General features: G+C 38.9%; 1 protein-coding gene, 1 non-coding gene and 1 pseudogene across 2 annotated transcripts; 1 reads left to right on the top strand and 2 right to left on the bottom strand.

Moving 5' to 3' along the window:
• Positions 1 to 1,788: 1,788 nt before the first annotated feature.
• On the top strand, positions 1,789 to 2,772 carry LOC122043868. The gene has a single exon (XM_042604435.1). It carries the CDS (start codon positions 1,789 to 1,791, stop codon positions 2,770 to 2,772), a length of 984 nt encoding a protein of 327 aa, XP_042460369.1.
• Positions 1,961 to 2,066, bottom strand: LOC122044705. Its single transcript, XR_006129725.1, has one exon. It is a non-coding gene; the product is annotated as a small nucleolar RNA R71 (small nucleolar RNA).
• Positions 2,773 to 8,412: 5,640 nt separating the features above from the next.
• On the bottom strand, positions 8,413 to 8,484 carry LOC122044762 (annotated as a pseudogene).
• Between the last annotated feature and the right edge of the window lie 9,019 nt (positions 8,485 to 17,503).

Consider the following 17,503-nt stretch of genomic DNA (forward strand, 5'->3'; position numbering starts at 1 on the left):
GATTGGTGCGGTAGTGCGATAATAACTCTATAGTGGAAAGAGTTATTATCGATGAACTTGAGTTGTGTGTTCGGAGCGAACACGGGATACTCAAGCTCATCGGAAGGCCAAAACCAATTTCTCCTCTAGGTCCCTGTCGTAGCCTCATTATAACCTCAAGTCCATCCAAATGTAAGGCTCTTCTTGGTGTCCAAGAAGGGGGCCGGTCCAATGCTTGGTGACCAAGCAAGGGCCGGTCACATCCTCTTCCAAGGGGTCGACCCTATTGCTTGGTGATCAAGCTAGTAGGGACCGACCACAATAATTCAAACAATGAGGGCTGTTTTGAATTTTTAAAATCTTCTCTTTGTAGAAAACTATAAGTTTTAAAAGAGAGATTTTAATTTTTAAAAATTTTCTTATTTGAATTAGGCCACATGTTTTAATAGAGAGTTTTAAAAGTTTTAAAATTTTCCTTTTTTTAACCATCCTCATGGTTCAAGAAAAAAAAAGGAAGCTAAGTTTTAAAATTTAAATTTTCTATCATCATGTTAAAAAAGGAAATTTTATAAGAGAAGTTTTAAATTTTAAAACATGGTTTTAATTTTTAGAACTTTCCTTTTTTAACTCCTACTTTAGGAAAGAGAGCTTGTAAAATTTTATAAGAGTTTTTCTTCTTGTAAAATTTTATAAAAAAATTAAAATTCCTTTTCCTCTTATGGGGGCTGACCACCCTTGCTTGGTGCCCAAGCAAGGTGGTTGGCCATGTTTAAAATTATAAAATCATCAAATTTAGTTTTGGTGATTGATTCAATCAAGAGGAAAGAAAAGGAAAATTAAAAGGGAAAAGGAAAAGATAGAGGAAGATTTTAATTTTTGTAAAAATTCTTCCCTAATTTGCCTTGGGCAAGTATTATAAAAGAAGGGGTGAGGAGGCTTCATGAGACACAATTCTTATTCTCTTGCTTGGAGAACCTCAAGTGGTCGGCCCTCCCTCTCCCCTCTCTTTTCCCTTTTGCTCTCTTCTCCTTGGTGGTGGTGGTGGCCGGCTTTTAGATGAAGAGAAAGGAAGTTTTTGGGTGGTGATCATCTTGGAGGTTCGTCGCCCACACGACGTCCAAGGCGAGGCGAGGAATACGGCAGAAGATCTCGAGGTCATTATTTTACAAAGAGAAGGTATAATTAGCAATTGTTTTTCGCACCATGCTAGTTATTTTTCTTTGTAAAGAATTCCAAACACAAGAGGCATTAGATCTAGTTTTTCGAATTAGTTTTTTGAGTATGTGGTTTCTTCTTTTTCGAATTTGTGATTCGATTGTTCTTTTTGGTTAACCTAGAGTTATTTAAGGAAATTAAATATTAGCTTTCCTTAAAAGGCTTTGTCTAGGCAGTGGTGGTTGCTCCCATATCTAAGAAGGCCATGTGCCTCACCATGCAATCCTGGAAGTCAATTTTGGAAATTAATATTTAATGGAATTAATAACATAGGTGGATTTGAATCAATAGTGTTAAGTTCTATTTGCGATTCAAATCTAAACCATTAAGAACAGATTAAGTTAAATTTTGAATCAATGATGTTAAGTTTCGTCTGCGATTCTTAATTTAACTTCTAAAGAACACAATAGGTTATTTAAGGAAAGGTTTGACACTTATACAAAAATTTTTGTATAGTGGAACCGGTACGTTTTTCCTAAGACTAACCAACACAAGCCCGCAGTAATCCACATGGTCCAGCGAAATCAATTCGGAGGGGGACCACATGAAGACCCGAATCATCATCTAGAGCTGTTTTATGAAATTTGTGGCACGATGAAGGTGAATGAGGTTCCACCAGAATCGGTGAGACTGCTTCTTTTTGGATTCTCTTTGAAAGACAGGGCCAAGCAGTGGCTAAATTCTCTACCAGCAAATAGCATATCGTCTTGGGAGCAATGTGAGCAGAAATTCTTAGACAAGTTCTACCCCCCAAGCAAGACCGCCCACATGAGGAACCTGATTGACAATTTCAAGCAGATAGATTCAGAATCCCTATTTGAAGCCTGGGACCGGTTCAAGAGCATGCAGAGACAATGCCCCCATCATGGCCTTGAGAAGTGGTTGATCCTACACATCTTCTATAATGGAATAAATTATCACACAAAGATATCATTGGATTCTGCGGCAGGAGGAGCACTGATGAACAAGAGCCTTGATGAAGCTGAAGAGATAATAGAAAATGTGGCACTAAACCACCATCAGTGGGCATCTAAAAGATCTAGCGGTGCTTGCTCGGGAAATCAAATGAAGGCGTTAGGAAAATTTGAGGTGGATGCATTCTCACTCATGTCTGCGAAGCTGGACGCCCTGACTAAGAAATTCGAAGCCATGGGTAGCAACACAGCTAATGCAATAGTATGTGCTTGCGACATCTGCGAAAGTGCGGACCACGCTCAGGATACTTGCCCCCTTGGGCCAATGCAGGCACATTTAAACCAGCTTGAGCAATGCGATGCAATAACGACCTACAATCAGAGGCAAAACAATTCGTACTCCAACACATACAACCGTGGATGGAGGAACCACCCCAACTTTTCATATAGAAATAATCAGGACCAGGGGCCGGCACATCAGACCTACCAACATGGACAACAGGCTCATCAACAGCAGCAACCTACACAGCTGTCTAGGATTGAAAAGATGCTTGAGGAAACTCTCTCGGAGCAAAAGGAGATGAGGAGCGAGATCAAGCAACTGACTCAGAGGCTGGAGAACTCGGAAAAACACCAGAAGATGCAAGATAGCCAGATAGCTTAGTTCGTCTCAAGAGCACAGGGTCAATTCCCAGGGAACCCGAATTTAAATTCGATGGAACATTGCAATCGCATTGAGCTGCGGAAAGGACGTACTGTGGGAAACCCTCAAACCATCACTCAGATGGAGGTTGACTCAGAAAAGGAACCCACTCTCCTAATGCCCAATCAGACTCAAAACAGGGATGGAGAAGAGGGTACTAAAAAGATTGGAGAAGCTTGTCAGACCACCCCACAGAATCAGATGATCCCGTTTCCTCAGAAGCTTATAACATCCCAAAAGGATGAAGAGTTTCACCAGTTTATGAAAAAGGTTAAAGAGATTTGCGTTGAGGTACCATTGTTAAATGTGTTGCACCAGATGTCGAAGTTTGCAAAATTTTTAAAGGGAATCTTATCCAATAGAAGGCAAAAAAGCGACTTCGAGACCATAGCATTGAAAGAGGGTTGCAGTGCTCTTTTATGGCGAATTCCCCACCAAAAATTTAGGATCCAAGAAGTTTCTCCATACCGTGTAAAATTAGCCCTGAACTCATACCGAGAGCCTTCTGCGATTTGGGAGTTAGTGTCAGCCTACTCCTGTACTCTCTGTGCAAGAAGTTGGGACTCTAGAGCATTAAACTGACTACTATGGCACTGCAGTTGGCTGATCATTCATGTAAATACCTAATGGGTATAGTGGAAGATGTGCCAGTAGAAGTGGGGGGTTGTGTCATCCCCACAGACTTCATCATCATGTCAATGAAGGAGGACCCCAAAATCCCGATCATTCTTGGAAGACCATTCCTCGTCACGGCAGGAGCCCTCATTGATGTGAAGAATCACAAGCTATCATTGGAGATCGATAAAGAAAGAATTGAATTTGATTTGTCCAACCTTTCTAACTGCGTCTCCTTTTCCCAGGGAAATCCTAGCAGGATAGACGCACGCGGGGTCGAGGAGCGCACCTTTCAAGAAAATTCCCCTCCCGCGGATGATAGGAAGTATATATGTCCTGCGCGAGCAAAGCCAAAGGCACAGACTGGAACACTAATCCTAGGAGGAGAGCCGTGCTTCCATGGGTTTAGCCCTCACTGACCGGAACGGGGTCGAGCTAAAGACCTAAAACAAGCGCTTCTTGGGAGGCAACCCAAGGGTTTCCCCTTTTCATTTTAGTTGATCATTCTATTATGTGTTTTGTTTCTTTGATAAGTTTAGTCAAGTGTTTTATTTTCGATTGTTCCTTTTCAGGATGTGCATGACCTCCACGAGCTGGCCGTGAGCAGTTCATGGGCGTGGAGGCGTCGGAGGGGCCAAAACAAAGAAAGACGAGTCATCCCGAGCTAAAAGGAGGTGGTCGTGCAACCTTGCACGGTCGTGCGTAGCCGACAGAGGAGCAAAAGCCACCGGCCGTGCCACTCGGCACGACCATGTGGCCTGAGTCGAGAAGAAAAGAGGGATGGCCATGCCAACAAGCACGGTCGTGCAGAGAAACCAGAGGCGCAGGAAATCTGGGCCATGCCACTCAGCACGGCCCTGTGCCCCCAGCCGAGAGGAGAAAGGAGGAGGCCGTGCCATTTGGCACGTCCATGCAGAACCCGGTCTAACTCGGCCGTGTGTATAAGACACGACCGTGCCCCACCCCGTGCGGTGCCGCCTACCTCTTCCAAGAAACCCTAGCCTCTACCTTCCTCTCTCCCAAAAACCTCCCCCTCCCCAATAGCACATAATTTAGGTTGTGAGCTTGATGGACTAGAGGTTATTCATGGCAATAACAAGATCGACATCGATTCTTGTCTTGCAATGAAGATGATTTGTCGGGATGAGAATGAGTTTGCCTTTCCTAGGGCCTTTGGTTTCCCTCTACCCCTTCCTTATCCCGAGCGCACTTCAGTTCGCAATCTTGTAAATTGGGTGATCACTGATCCAACCCCCGAGAATGTGCCTCCCATAGTAGAAGAACCCGAGTACCACCAGGAATCCTCGCCATCGGATTTCCCGCAGCTTTCCAGACATCCGGAACCTCCTAGGCACTCTTTTGCCTATGGCACGGGACCCTCTAATTTTGATTTTTCTGACTTCCGTACATCTTTAGAATCCCTTCATGAGAAGCACAATGTCCAACAACAATTGCTGGAGGGTCACTTCAAGCTTTCTGACGACCAATTTAGGGAGGTGCGAGATTATTTTCAGTTCACTAGAGACTTCCATAGTCAGGTGACGGGGTTCGTACAAGATTATGAGGTGGACCAGGAGAGAATGAGGAACTTTATGGATGATATGGATATCACTTGACAGCAAGTAGACGCTTTGTATCAATATCATCAGCACATAGGCCATCTCCTTGGTTTTCCTAGATTTCCCCAGGGGCCACATCAAGGACCTCCTTATCCCCCACCCCCGCCACCATATTGATTTCATCGAGGCGATGAAAAGTCTAAGTCTGGGGGGGGGGGGGAGGGGTCTTGTTGCACAACCTGAGTCTGGTTGAGAGTCTTTCTTTCATTTTTGCATATGTTATTTGCTTTCTTCTATCTGTTTAGTTTAGTTTTATCTATTTGCATTTTATTTGTTTCTTCTTGCACATTATTTGCATTTTCTTATATGTGGCATATTTGAGAACATCAACCATCCACTTTTTCGGCCACTTGTCCAATAGCAAAATGTCTAACTTTTTCTTAGTTCATGAGTGATCCAGATTATGTTAGTATGTTTGGTGTATCCCCTTTCTCTATCTTTAGTAGCATGAAATAAGCTAAGTATTGTAGGGAGTTCGGTATAAATTTTTGGCCTAACCTTAAGGACTTACTTTCACTACACTTAAGTACTTAAGCTTGAATGGTAGATATACTTTTAAAATAGTTATGATTCATCTAAATTGTTTAGTACTTGTGTTCCCATGGTGATTCCTTATTTACATTTTGGTTACTGGATAACCTCGGATCATGGAAGCTCATTCGGAAAAATCTAAATCCCAACATATGCATCGCATTGTAATAAGTGCTACTCTATAGCACTATGCTTTTAAAAAATGAATGAAAAAAAAATAAGAGATAAAAAAATTGTTGTCATGTGTGGAAACTAGCAATTCACCCCTTTGAGACTGAGTTAGGTTACTGGGGAAATGAATGCTACGTTTCTCTTGATTCTGAGAAGTACCCTTTGAGACCTTGTGTAATTTAAGGAAAATGAACCAAGTGTGTGGCAGGTAAGTGCCTATTACCGGGAACATTAGGAATTCAATTGTATGACGACTTAACTAGGATAGAGAATGGAAACTTAAAGAGCTTGAGCTACTTACTGCACCGAGTATAGAGGACTTATATTTAGGCCATACTTAGGTTACTCCACAGTCATACTTATCAGTGAAGCTAGATGATAGAGTTAGGCGTATGCACTAAGGATTATGAAACACTACAGGATTTCATGAACATAGTTTGTAGCATTTTGCTTGAGGACAACAAAAGGTTCAAGTCTGGGGGTGTGATGTGTGTAAATATTATGATCTTTTACGCATGTTTTAGCGCACATTCACGTGACTTATGCACATATATTCTTCACATGATCGCATCTTTTATCTTGTATTCATCATATCTATTGATTTGTTCGGATATCTGCTCTTTGTTTGGTTTTATGTTGACAGGAAAGATTTTCGGAGATTGAACGAAGGGCATTGATGCACCGGAACCAACCAAACGACATGACTGTGCAACCCAACACGGTCGTGTGGCCAAACAGGAGAGGAAGAGCACACGACCGTGCAACCCTGCACGGCAGTGCGACCACAACAACAGCCAGTCAGCACACAACCTTGCACCCCTGCACGGTCGTGCCACCCCAGGCATAGAAGGAGACTTGCGCGGCCGTGGACCCCTGCACGGCCGTGCCCCAGGAGACAGAGCCCAAGGGCTACATGGTCGTGCAACCCTGCACGGCCGTGCAGCCACGCACCGAACCGAAGAAGGGCACAGTCGTGCCGCCCTTACACGTCCGTGCCGCCGCGGCCAAACCCTAAGGCTATATAAGGGTTTTAACCCTTTTTGCCCAGGGGGAGGCGAGCCGTCAGGGAGAAAAGGATCTTGGAGCAATTCTGCGCCACTTTGGACCGCCGTTCAGCTAACTTCTGCCACCACATCGACTCCAGAAGCTAAGAGTTGGATCCGAAGGCCACTCTTCAACACCTGATAAGAATATTCCTTCTTACTTGTTGAGAATTGTATGTTTGTCTTTACTATGTTTTCGGATATCTCTCTAGCATTCATGGAGTAGATCCCCTTGTTCTGGGATTAGGGAGTAGTCGTGGTACAGATTGATGTAAGACTCGAATTGTGTTTGTACTTGCTGGATGAACCTTCATGATTTGTTTCAATTGTTAATTGTTTACTTTTGATTGAGAAGAATTTGTCAGCCTCGTAGAGGATTACCACTAGATCGTACACCCGAGGGGCCCTAGTGACAGGGGTAATCCGTTCACGGACATCTAGGATAGCTCCTTGAGAGGAAGGAAAATTCTCCCCAAGGGAGCGAGAGACCAAGCTTAGCTCTACTCACCATTCTTGATTTACTAGTTAGAGTTATGTCATCAAGATTTGCCGAGGTGCCCTAGTGACAGGGGTAAACCATGACAGGACTTCTTAGGGCATTATCCTATTTTAGCTCTTGAGAATACCCACTTAGCTTCCGGCAATAGCAGGAATAAGGACAGCGAGAATAAGACAAATCGAGACACGTCAATACTACCACGACGAAACCGACCCCCTAGAACTCCTCATCACCAAGTAATATTTCGACCTTGTGACTCTTGACTCTCTCCCTCGACCTTTCTTTTCCCTTAGCCTGATCAAGACCATTGGTAGTCTATCTAACCATAAGTGAGTGATTTCTAGTGCTTATAGCAAGTCCCTGTGGGATCGATATTTTTATTACTAACGACGAATCCGTGCACTTGAGGAAGCATAACAAGTTTTTGGCGTCATTACCGGGGACTGCGTCCGTAACACTAGCTAGGTCATATTGGATTAGACTAGGCTTTGTTTTCTTTATTCTCTACATATAAAAAAAAATTCACTCTTCTTCCTTACTGCATTCATTCTTTTTCATTTCTTGCTGACATATTTTCTATCTTGTCCTCTTTTCTTCTGTATGCGTAGAGCTAACCCTTCAGGACAGCTACTACCATTTGATCCAGAGATTGACAGGACCTTTCTGAGGAGAAGGAACTTACAGAAAGCTTTCCAAGCAGCAAAAGAACCCTCAAGAATGGTCGATAAACTGTTAAAAGATTATGCGGCACCATATGCACGAGGGGTCCAATCCAGTATCACCCGACCACCCATCGATGCTGACAACTTTGAGATCAAGCCCGCAGTAATCCACATGGTCCAGCGAAATCAATTTAGAGGGGGACCACACGAAGACCCAAATCATCATCTATAGCTGTTTTATGAAATTTGTGGCACGATGAAGGTGAATGAGGTTCCACTAGAATCGGTGAGACTGCTTCTTTTCAGATTCTCTCTGAAAGACAGGGCCAAGCAGTGGCTGAATTCTCTACTAGCAGATAGCATATCGTCTTGGGAGCAATGTGAGTAGAAATTCTAAGACAAGTTCTACCCCCAAGCAAGACCACCCACATGAGAAACCTAATTGCCAATTTCAAGCAGATAGACTCATAATCCCTATTTGAAGCCTGGGACTGGTTCAAGAGCATGCAGAGACAGTGCCCCCATCATGGCCTTGAGAAGTGACTGGTCCTACACACCTTCTATAATGGAATAAATTATCACACGAAGGTATCATTGGATTCTGTGGCAGGAGGAGCACTGATGAACAAGAGTCTTGATGAAGCTGAAGAGATAATAGAAAATGTGGCACTAAACCACCATCAGTAGGCATCTGAAAGATCTAGTAGTGCTTTCTCAGGAAATAAGATGAAGGCGTCAGGAAAATTCGAGGTGGATGCATTCACACTCATATCTGCGAAGCTGGACACCCTGACTAAGAAATTCGAAGCCATGGGTAGCAACACAGCTAATGCAATAGTCCGTGCTTGCGACATCTGCGGAAGTGCGGACCACGCTCAGGATACTTGCCCGCTTGGGCCAATGCAGGCATAGATAAACCAGCTTGAGCAATGCGATGCAATAACGGGCTACAATCAGAGGCAAAACAATCCGTACTCCAACACATACAACCCTGGATGGAGGAACCACCCCAACTTTTCATACCGAAATAATCAGGACCAGGGGCCGACACATCAGACCTACCAACATGGACAGCAGGCTCATCAACAGGAGCAACCTACACAGCTGTCTAGGATTGAAAAGATGCTTGAGGAAGCTCTTGGAGGTAAAGGAGATGAGGAGCGAGATCAAGCAACTGACTCAGAGGTTGGGGACTCGAAAAAACACCAGAAGATGCAAGATAGCTAGATAGCTCAGTCAGTCTCAAGAGCACAGGGTACATTCCCAGGGAAATCAGATTTAAATCCACTTGAACATTGCAATCGCATTGAGTTGTGGAGTGGACGTACTGTGGGAAACCCTCAAACCATCACTCAGATGGTGGTTGATGTTGGTTGTTACTCGGAAAATCTATCGGTTCCACTGTACAAAAATTTTGTACAAAGGTCTGAACCTTTTCCTAGCTACCATGTGTTCTTTTAAATTAAACTTGGATCGCCTGCGGAACTTAACACGTTTGATCCTAAGTTTAATTTATTTGTTCTTTTAGGTTTAGACTTGGATCTCCTGCAGAACTTAACACGTTCGATCCAAATCACCTAGGTTATTAATTCCATTAAATATTAATTTTCAAAATTGACTTCCAGGACTGCATGGCGAGGCACATGACCTTCTTGGATATGGGAACAACCACCACCGCCTAGACAAAGCCTTTTAAGGAAAGCTAATATTTAATTCCTTAAATAACTTTAGGTCAACCAAAAGGAACAATCAAATCACAAGGAAAAGAAAAACAAAAGAACACAACATCGAAAACTAATTTGAAATACTATAATCGCATGCCTCTTGTATTTGGTATTTTTACAAAGAAATAAAACTAGTATGATGTAGAAATTAAATACTAGTATACCTTTTCTTTTGCAAACAAAAACCTCTAGGTCTTCTACTGTATTCCTCTTCTAATCCCGAACGTTGTGTGGGCAACGATCTTCCGAGACGAGAACCACCAAGGCACCTTCTTCTTCCTTCCTTCAAGTTTCGGCCAAGCATATCTTCTAAAGGATGAAAATTTTTTTTCACCAACCAAGCTCCAAGGGATGCAAGCTTTCTCTCCTTCTTCCTCAAGCTAGATCCGGCCACCTCCTCAAAGCTCCAAGAGATAAAGGATTTTTGCCACACAAGAGGAAGAGAGAAAAGGAGAAGGGCCGGCCACACCAAGGAATAAAAGAGGGAGAAAATAGAATAGAGTCGTTCACAATGAAGCCTCCTCTACCCCCTCTTTTATAATCCTTGGTTTTGGAAAATAAGGAAAATTTAATAAAAACTTCCTTAATTCTTTTTCCATTGAAAAAGAAAATTTATTTAATTAAAAACAATTTTCTTCTCATCAATTATAATGGCCGACCATATTAAAGCTACAAACAAGGAGAGTTTTAATTAATTAAAACTTCCTAATTTGTCTCCGGAAATTTTAAAACTTTCTCCAATAATTTTCATCCCTTCATGATTGATTAATAAAAAGGAAATTTTATAAATTAAAATCTTCCTTTTAAACATGTGGATAAAAAGAAAGTTATCTCTAAAAATTAAAATATCTTTTAATCTACAAATAAGGAAAGATATCAAATCTTTTCTTAATCTCTTGTATAATCTTATAAAAGAGAATATTTAATTTTTAAACTCTCTTTTAAATCATGAACATGGTTAAAAAGGAAAGTTTTCTTAAAAATTTAAAATCCACCTTTTAATCAACAAATAAGGAAAGATTTCAAATTTTAAACTCTCTTTTAAACATGTAGATGATTTACAAATAAGGAAAGTTTTTACCAAAAATTAAAACCATCCTTTTAATCTACAAATAAGGAAAGAGATTAATCTCTTCTCTTAATCTTTTGTAGAAAACTATAAAAGGAAATTTTTAATTTTTAAACTCTCTTTTAAAACCATGATATCCACATAAGAAATAATTTTAATAAAAATCCTTTTTAATATTTTAGTGGCCGGCCACCTAAGCTTGGGACCCAAGCTTTGGCCGGCCACCAACTTGGCTCATCCACTTGGTCTTGGCCGGCCCTAGCTTGAGTTCCAAGCTAGCTTGGCAGGCCCCATTAGATGGGTAAGAAGGTGGGTATGTGGTGGGTATAAATCTCTATATACAAGAGGCTACAATAGGGACCGAGAGGAGGAATTGGTTTTTGGTCTCCCGATGAAATTAAGCATCTCGTGTTCGCCCCGAACACACAACTTAATTCTATCAATAATAATTCATTCCACTAAAGAACTATTATTGAACTACCGCACCAATCCCAAATTACATTTTGGGCTCCTTCTTATTATGAGTGTGTTAGTCTCCCTGTGTTTAAGATGTCGAATGCCCACTAATTAAATGAGTTACTGACAACTCACTTAATTAATATCTAGCTCCAAGAGTAGTACCACTCAACTTCATCGTCATGTCGGACTAAGTCCACCTGCAGGGTTTAACATGACAATCCTTATGAGCTCCTCTTGGGGACATTCTCAACCTAGATTACTAGGACACAGTTTCCTTCTATAATCAACAACACACACTATAAGTGATATCATTTCCCAACTTATCGGGCTTATTGATTTATTGAACTAAATCTCATCCATTGATAAATTAAAGAAATAAATATCAAATATATGTGCTTGTTATTATATTAGGATTAAGAGCACACACTTCCATAATAACTGAGGTCTTTGTTCTTTTATAAAGTCAGTATAAAAAGAAACGACCTCTAATGGTTCTACTCAATACACTCTAAGTGTACTAGTGTAATTATATAGTTAAGATAAACTAATACCTAATTACACTATGACCTTCCTATGGTTTGTTCCTTTCCATCTTGGTCGTGAGCTACTGTTTATAATTTATAAGGTACTGATAACATGATCCTCTGTGTGTGACACCACACACCATGTTATCTACAATATAAATTAATTGAACAACTACATTTATCATAAATGTAGACATTTGACCAATGTGATTCTTATTTCTAGATAAATGTTTATACCAAAAGCTAGACTTTTAGTATACATCCTAACAATCTCCCACTTATACTAAAAGACTAACCTGCTATATCTGTCGCCTTACATCTGATTCCCAACCCTTCAACATGCCCATCAAAATCTCTTGCCTTAAGGGTCTTAGTGAAAAGATCTATAGGTCATCATCTGATGCAATCTAGGTAGCAACAACTTCTCCTCGTTTATACGATTTCTCGTATTGGGTGGTACTTGCGCTCTATTGTGTTTACTTGCCTTATAGACTCATGGTTTCTTCGAGTTTGCTACTGCACCACTATTATTACAATAAATTGTAATAATCTTTGGACAAACTAGAAATCATATCTAAGTTTATCTTGAGGTTATTGAGTCATTCAGCTTTTATGACTACCTCAGAGGTTTGCCATATACTCAGCTTCTATAGTGGAGTCCAGAAAAACACCTATGCTTATCACTCTTCCATAGTTATGAATTTACCTCCTAAAGTAAACACAAAACCCCGAGGTTGACTTACTATTGTCCCTATCCGACTGGAAGTCAAAATCTATGCAACCCACAGGGACCAAATTAACTGCCTTGTAAGTTAGCATATAATCTCTAGTGCCTCTAAGGTACTTCAATATATGCTTTACTGCAGTCCCATGTCCTTGTCCAGGGTTACTTTGATATATGCTAACTATGCCCTTGGCAAAACAAATTTCTGATCTCGTGCATAGCATACATTAGGCTTCCGACAGCCGAAGTATAAAGAACTGCTTTCATTTCCTCTATCTCCTTTGATGTCTACGGAGACATTTCTTTAGATAAAGTTACTCCATGCTAAAAAGGTACAAAACCTTTCTTGGAGTTTTGCATGCTTAAAATGAGCAAGGATTTTTTTGATATATGAAGCTTGGGATAAGTAAAATATTCTTTTCTTGCGATCCCTTATTACTTTGATCCCAAGAATATATACATTCTCCCAAGTCCTTCATATCGAATTGTTTGGACAATCATACCCTTACTTCTGACAATATTTTGATATTGTTTCTAACTACCAAAAATGTTATCTACGTATAATACAAGAAATACCACCACGTTTTCATCACACTTTTTGTATACACAAGACTTATCCGGTTACTAAATAAATCTATAGGTCTGGATTATTTTGATAAACCGGATGTTCCAAGACCTTGAAACTTTGCCTCAGTCCATAGAATGATTGAGCTTGCACACAAGATGCTCTTTGCCCTTTGTAATGAACTCTTCTGGTTACTTTATATGGATGCTTTCTTCAAGACTTCTATTAAGGAATGCTGTCTTGACATCCACTTGCCAAATAGATAAAAGAATCCAGATAGACTTAAGCATGGCTACCAGTGAAAAAGTTTCCTTTTTCATCAAGCCTTGCTTTGAAAGTTTCCACCTTCTTGTCTATCCATCTTTTCCTATTGTAGACCTATTTTTACCCAATGACTTTTACACCGGTGTAATTCATGTTTGCAATTCATGTTTGTTTTTTTTCAAGTGTTGTATGGTTTTTTCAAGTCCTTCAAGTGCTGGACGTTTTTCAAGTGCTGCTGGTCCACCTTTTTCAATTGTGCTTCAATTTGCAATTCATGTTCATTTTTTCAAGTGTTGGATGCTTCAAGTACTGGACATTTTTTTCCAAGTGCTTCAATTTGCTAGACTTTTTTCAAGTGCTGGACGTTTTTCAAGAGCTGCTGGACGTTTTTTTTCAAATGGTTCAATTTGCAATTCATGTTTGTTTTTCTTCAAGTGCTGTATGGTTTTTTCAAGTGCTTCAAGTGTTGGACCTTTTTATAGTTTAATTGTTTGTTTACACATCTCATATTGTCTGCTATATATATAATGCATACAGGTGTTTATGAATGTATCTTCAATGTAGGTTATCCATGAAAAGCAAAAAAAATGAACGATGCATTATAAATATCATCACAGATTGTCTCGCAAAGGCTACATCGGCTTAGAGGCTGAATTGGTAAGCTACCATGCATTATACTTGGCATTTTCAAGCAAGTATTTAATATTATGTAACTGATCATTTTTGGAATTGTAGGGGGAGAAAAATTAATTGCTGAAAATGAGGAAGTTGATAGATCGTTGCTTTGGCGTAAAGCTCGCGAGGACAAATCTGGCAACATTACAAATATGGAGATAGCAGAAGTCGCTGAACAAATTGTAAATAGTTATTTTTATTTAATTTTGATATTGTCTAGCTAAATAATATTAGATTTTTTGGATTAATTTGTTACATCCCTAATTGTAGGATGACTTATTGGAAAAGAAGGTCAAAGGAGAGTTCAAACCTTCTGGAATGAACGATGTATTAACCACTGCCTTAGGAAATCGGGAACACTATGGACGAGTTAGAGGTGTGGGAGGATGCGTAAAACCCCAACTCTACTTTAAAACTGCAAGAAAGAATAGGGAATCAGTCCCAAAGGATTCGATTGATAACTTCAAAGAACAATCAGAGGAGAATAAGAGTTTGAAGGCTGAATTAGAGAGATTGAAGGCTCAACTTGCTCAGGTCACTAATAATCAACCTTGTGAGGTTGTGATATCGAATAAGTCTTCAAACATGAACGACCCAAGATGGAGAGATGATGTGGAGGTTTATGAATGTGACACTTCAAACTTAGAGGTTCTATATTCCTCAATTTTATGTCAAATTAATTTTTGTTTTTCAAATTCACATATTTATATACAATTTCTTATTGTTCTTACAGGGGAAAAAAATGTAACTTGGCTGTGAAACAACGTGAAAATGTGGTGGCATATGGCACAATACTATCAGAAGGAGGCCCAAATATATTGATTCATCATGTTCCACTTGGGGAAGGGAATTTCAAGGTATCTATTGATGTTGTCTTAGATGAAGAAGCAGAGCTTCCAATCCCAATTCGGTCTGGACCAACAATCGTCAATGATGCTATTGGAACAATTGTTGCTTGGCCTAAAGAGTTGGTAATTTTACCAACGAAGAAGGTACTTTCAATTTTCTTGAAAAGTTGGTATTTGAAAATACCTTAATCATTTGAATACTCATATGAATATTTTAACATATTGTAGAAGAATGTGCAACATCAATCATTTGCTCCTTCAGATGTTCATGGTGATCAGGACAAGTACAACGAAATTGAAAAAACTTTGCCAATGGCATGCAAGTATATCTATTCATATGTTATCAAATTGATGCCTAAAGATGAGAGCATACACAGAATTTGATGAAGCTATGTTTGGAGGTCCTAAAAGTGTATGGTTACTAAGAGAAGATATCTTACGCTTTATGGAGATGAAAGAGATAGGTGCTAGACACATTTTGGTTTACATGGGGTATGTTATGTGTTAAATATAATATTTGTTCACATGCTTTGCTTTGTTCACAATATTTGTTCACATGCTTTTGCTTTGGTTTACATGGGGTATATTTAGATTTTTCATTACTTTGTCATTACCTTGCAATTAATACCTTGCAGTTACCTTTACAAATACATGAAGAAAGAAAATAGAGCTGAGTATGTGTCATTTGTGGATCCTGGTCACATACCTACATGCGGTGTGGGTGAAGAAGGTAGTAAATTATCACAACATATTGCTGCTCAGTTGGGAGCATCGAACAGAGATAGCATATGCTTCATCCCATATAACACTGGGTAAGATTTTAATTATTTATTTTTTCCTACTACATGCTAGTCAATGTTATATTTTTTTTGTGCAGGTATCATTGGATCTTGACTATAATTAATGAAGATAAGAATATGATATATTTATTGGACTCTTTGAGTAACAGGAATCGAGATCATGCTTGGCAAACTATTGTAACCAAGTAAGTCGTAACTTATGCTAATTTTGAATGCATTCAATTCATTATAGGTTGAAAAACTAATTTTCTATTTTTACAATGTAGTGGGGTCAAGATATACAATGCATCAAGGGGTATTTCAAAAGGACTAGGTTTTAAACAATTGACAGTATGTATTGTGACTATGTATTTAGACATCAATTAATAATTCTTATTATTTGGATTGTGACTTCTTGCATGACATTTTCAATTTCATTAGGGTAATCTTAAACAAAATGGTGGTGTTGAATGTGGATATTGTGTGATGCGGTACATGAAAGAGATAGTCTTAGATGAATATCCACAATTGGAGAGAAAGGTGAATTTCTTCTTTATGAAATATTTTCTTTATAAAATATTAAGTTATTTTTCATTGATCCTCAAATTTTTGTTTATGATTCAGTTTGCAGCATCAAAAAACAAACAGTATTATAATCAATCTCAGTATGATGAAGTCAGAAGTGAATGGAGCGAATTTGTCTATTTCTATGTGGGTGCCTAAGTGTAGGCTATGATATCAAGTTTAGATTGTATTTAGAGATTTATGGATACAAAAGTTTTTGGGTTATGCTTAAACATTTCTTTTATGAATACACTTTTGAATTGTATTTGACAGATATTTGTGATATATTTGTTCAATTTTGGTGATGAAAATTATTGTGTTATAGCAAAATATTATGATATACACTTTTGTCAATTAAATTTCTATTGTAATAAAATATAGTCAACTACTTCGATACTATAAATATAAATGATGAAGTAATACAATACATAAGACTTCGGTATATTTAAATATTGTCGTAGTTAAAGAAACTATTTACTTTGTCACTGATTAAAATTGTTGAAGTCGTTCGTATGTATTACTGCGTTAACGTAAATTGTTGAAGTGTAGTAAAATATGTTTTTCTACTTCCATACTATGATGAAGTATTACAATAACAATTACTTCGATCAAGCTAAAATATGCAGAAGTAATATTAACTATTTACTACACAATAATATAAACAATTGTGAAGTCATAACTTCTTTAAACTTCGTTAGACAATGTTACCTCTGCAGTAATATATCATCAACTACTTCGATAATTTTACTGGTCTTGCTGAAGTAATAAAGGTTTTTTACTTCGAAACCGGTCTGATTTTGAACCGGTGATAGACTTTGGTAATCATGTGCCGAAGTAAAAAAAAAAAAACCTTTTACTTCACGTGTGTCTACTTCGGTAAATATCTACCTATTACTTCGAATAATATCCGAAGTCTATTATCGATTTTCACATAGTGACCATCTGGTGGTTCTACAAGTTTCCAGATTTTATTAGAATACATATATTCTAATTCTGTATTCATTGCTCTTTGCCAAGATGTTGCATCTTTATCTTGGAGTGCTTTATCATATGTCCGGGATCAGACTCATGTTCATTTGGGATCAAGTCCAAAAACTCTCCCAAAACATGAATCTTTTAGGTTTGCTTGACAACCCTCCCACTACGATGAGCCACTGTCTGTGTATCATTTATGATACGTATTGCAGTTTCTTGTGATATTTCATCTTGTACAGTTGGTACTAGATTAGACATGTCCTTTATAATTTCTTTAAGAACAAATTTACTTATGGGCTTGTGGTTTATTACATAGTCCTTTTCTAAAAATCGGTCATTGATTCTAACAATGACCTTCTGATTTTTTAAGACTATAAACCTA

This window comes from Zingiber officinale, chromosome 2A (assembly GCF_018446385.1).
Source record: "Zingiber officinale cultivar Zhangliang chromosome 2A, Zo_v1.1, whole genome shotgun sequence".
NCBI lineage: Eukaryota > Viridiplantae > Streptophyta > Magnoliopsida > Zingiberales > Zingiberaceae > Zingiber > Zingiber officinale.

Excerpts from the sequence above, each read along its gene's own strand:
- LOC122043868 (XM_042604435.1), top strand. The coding sequence starts at position 1,789 with ATGAAGGTGAATGAGGTTCCACCAGAATCGGTGAGACTGCTTCTTTTT.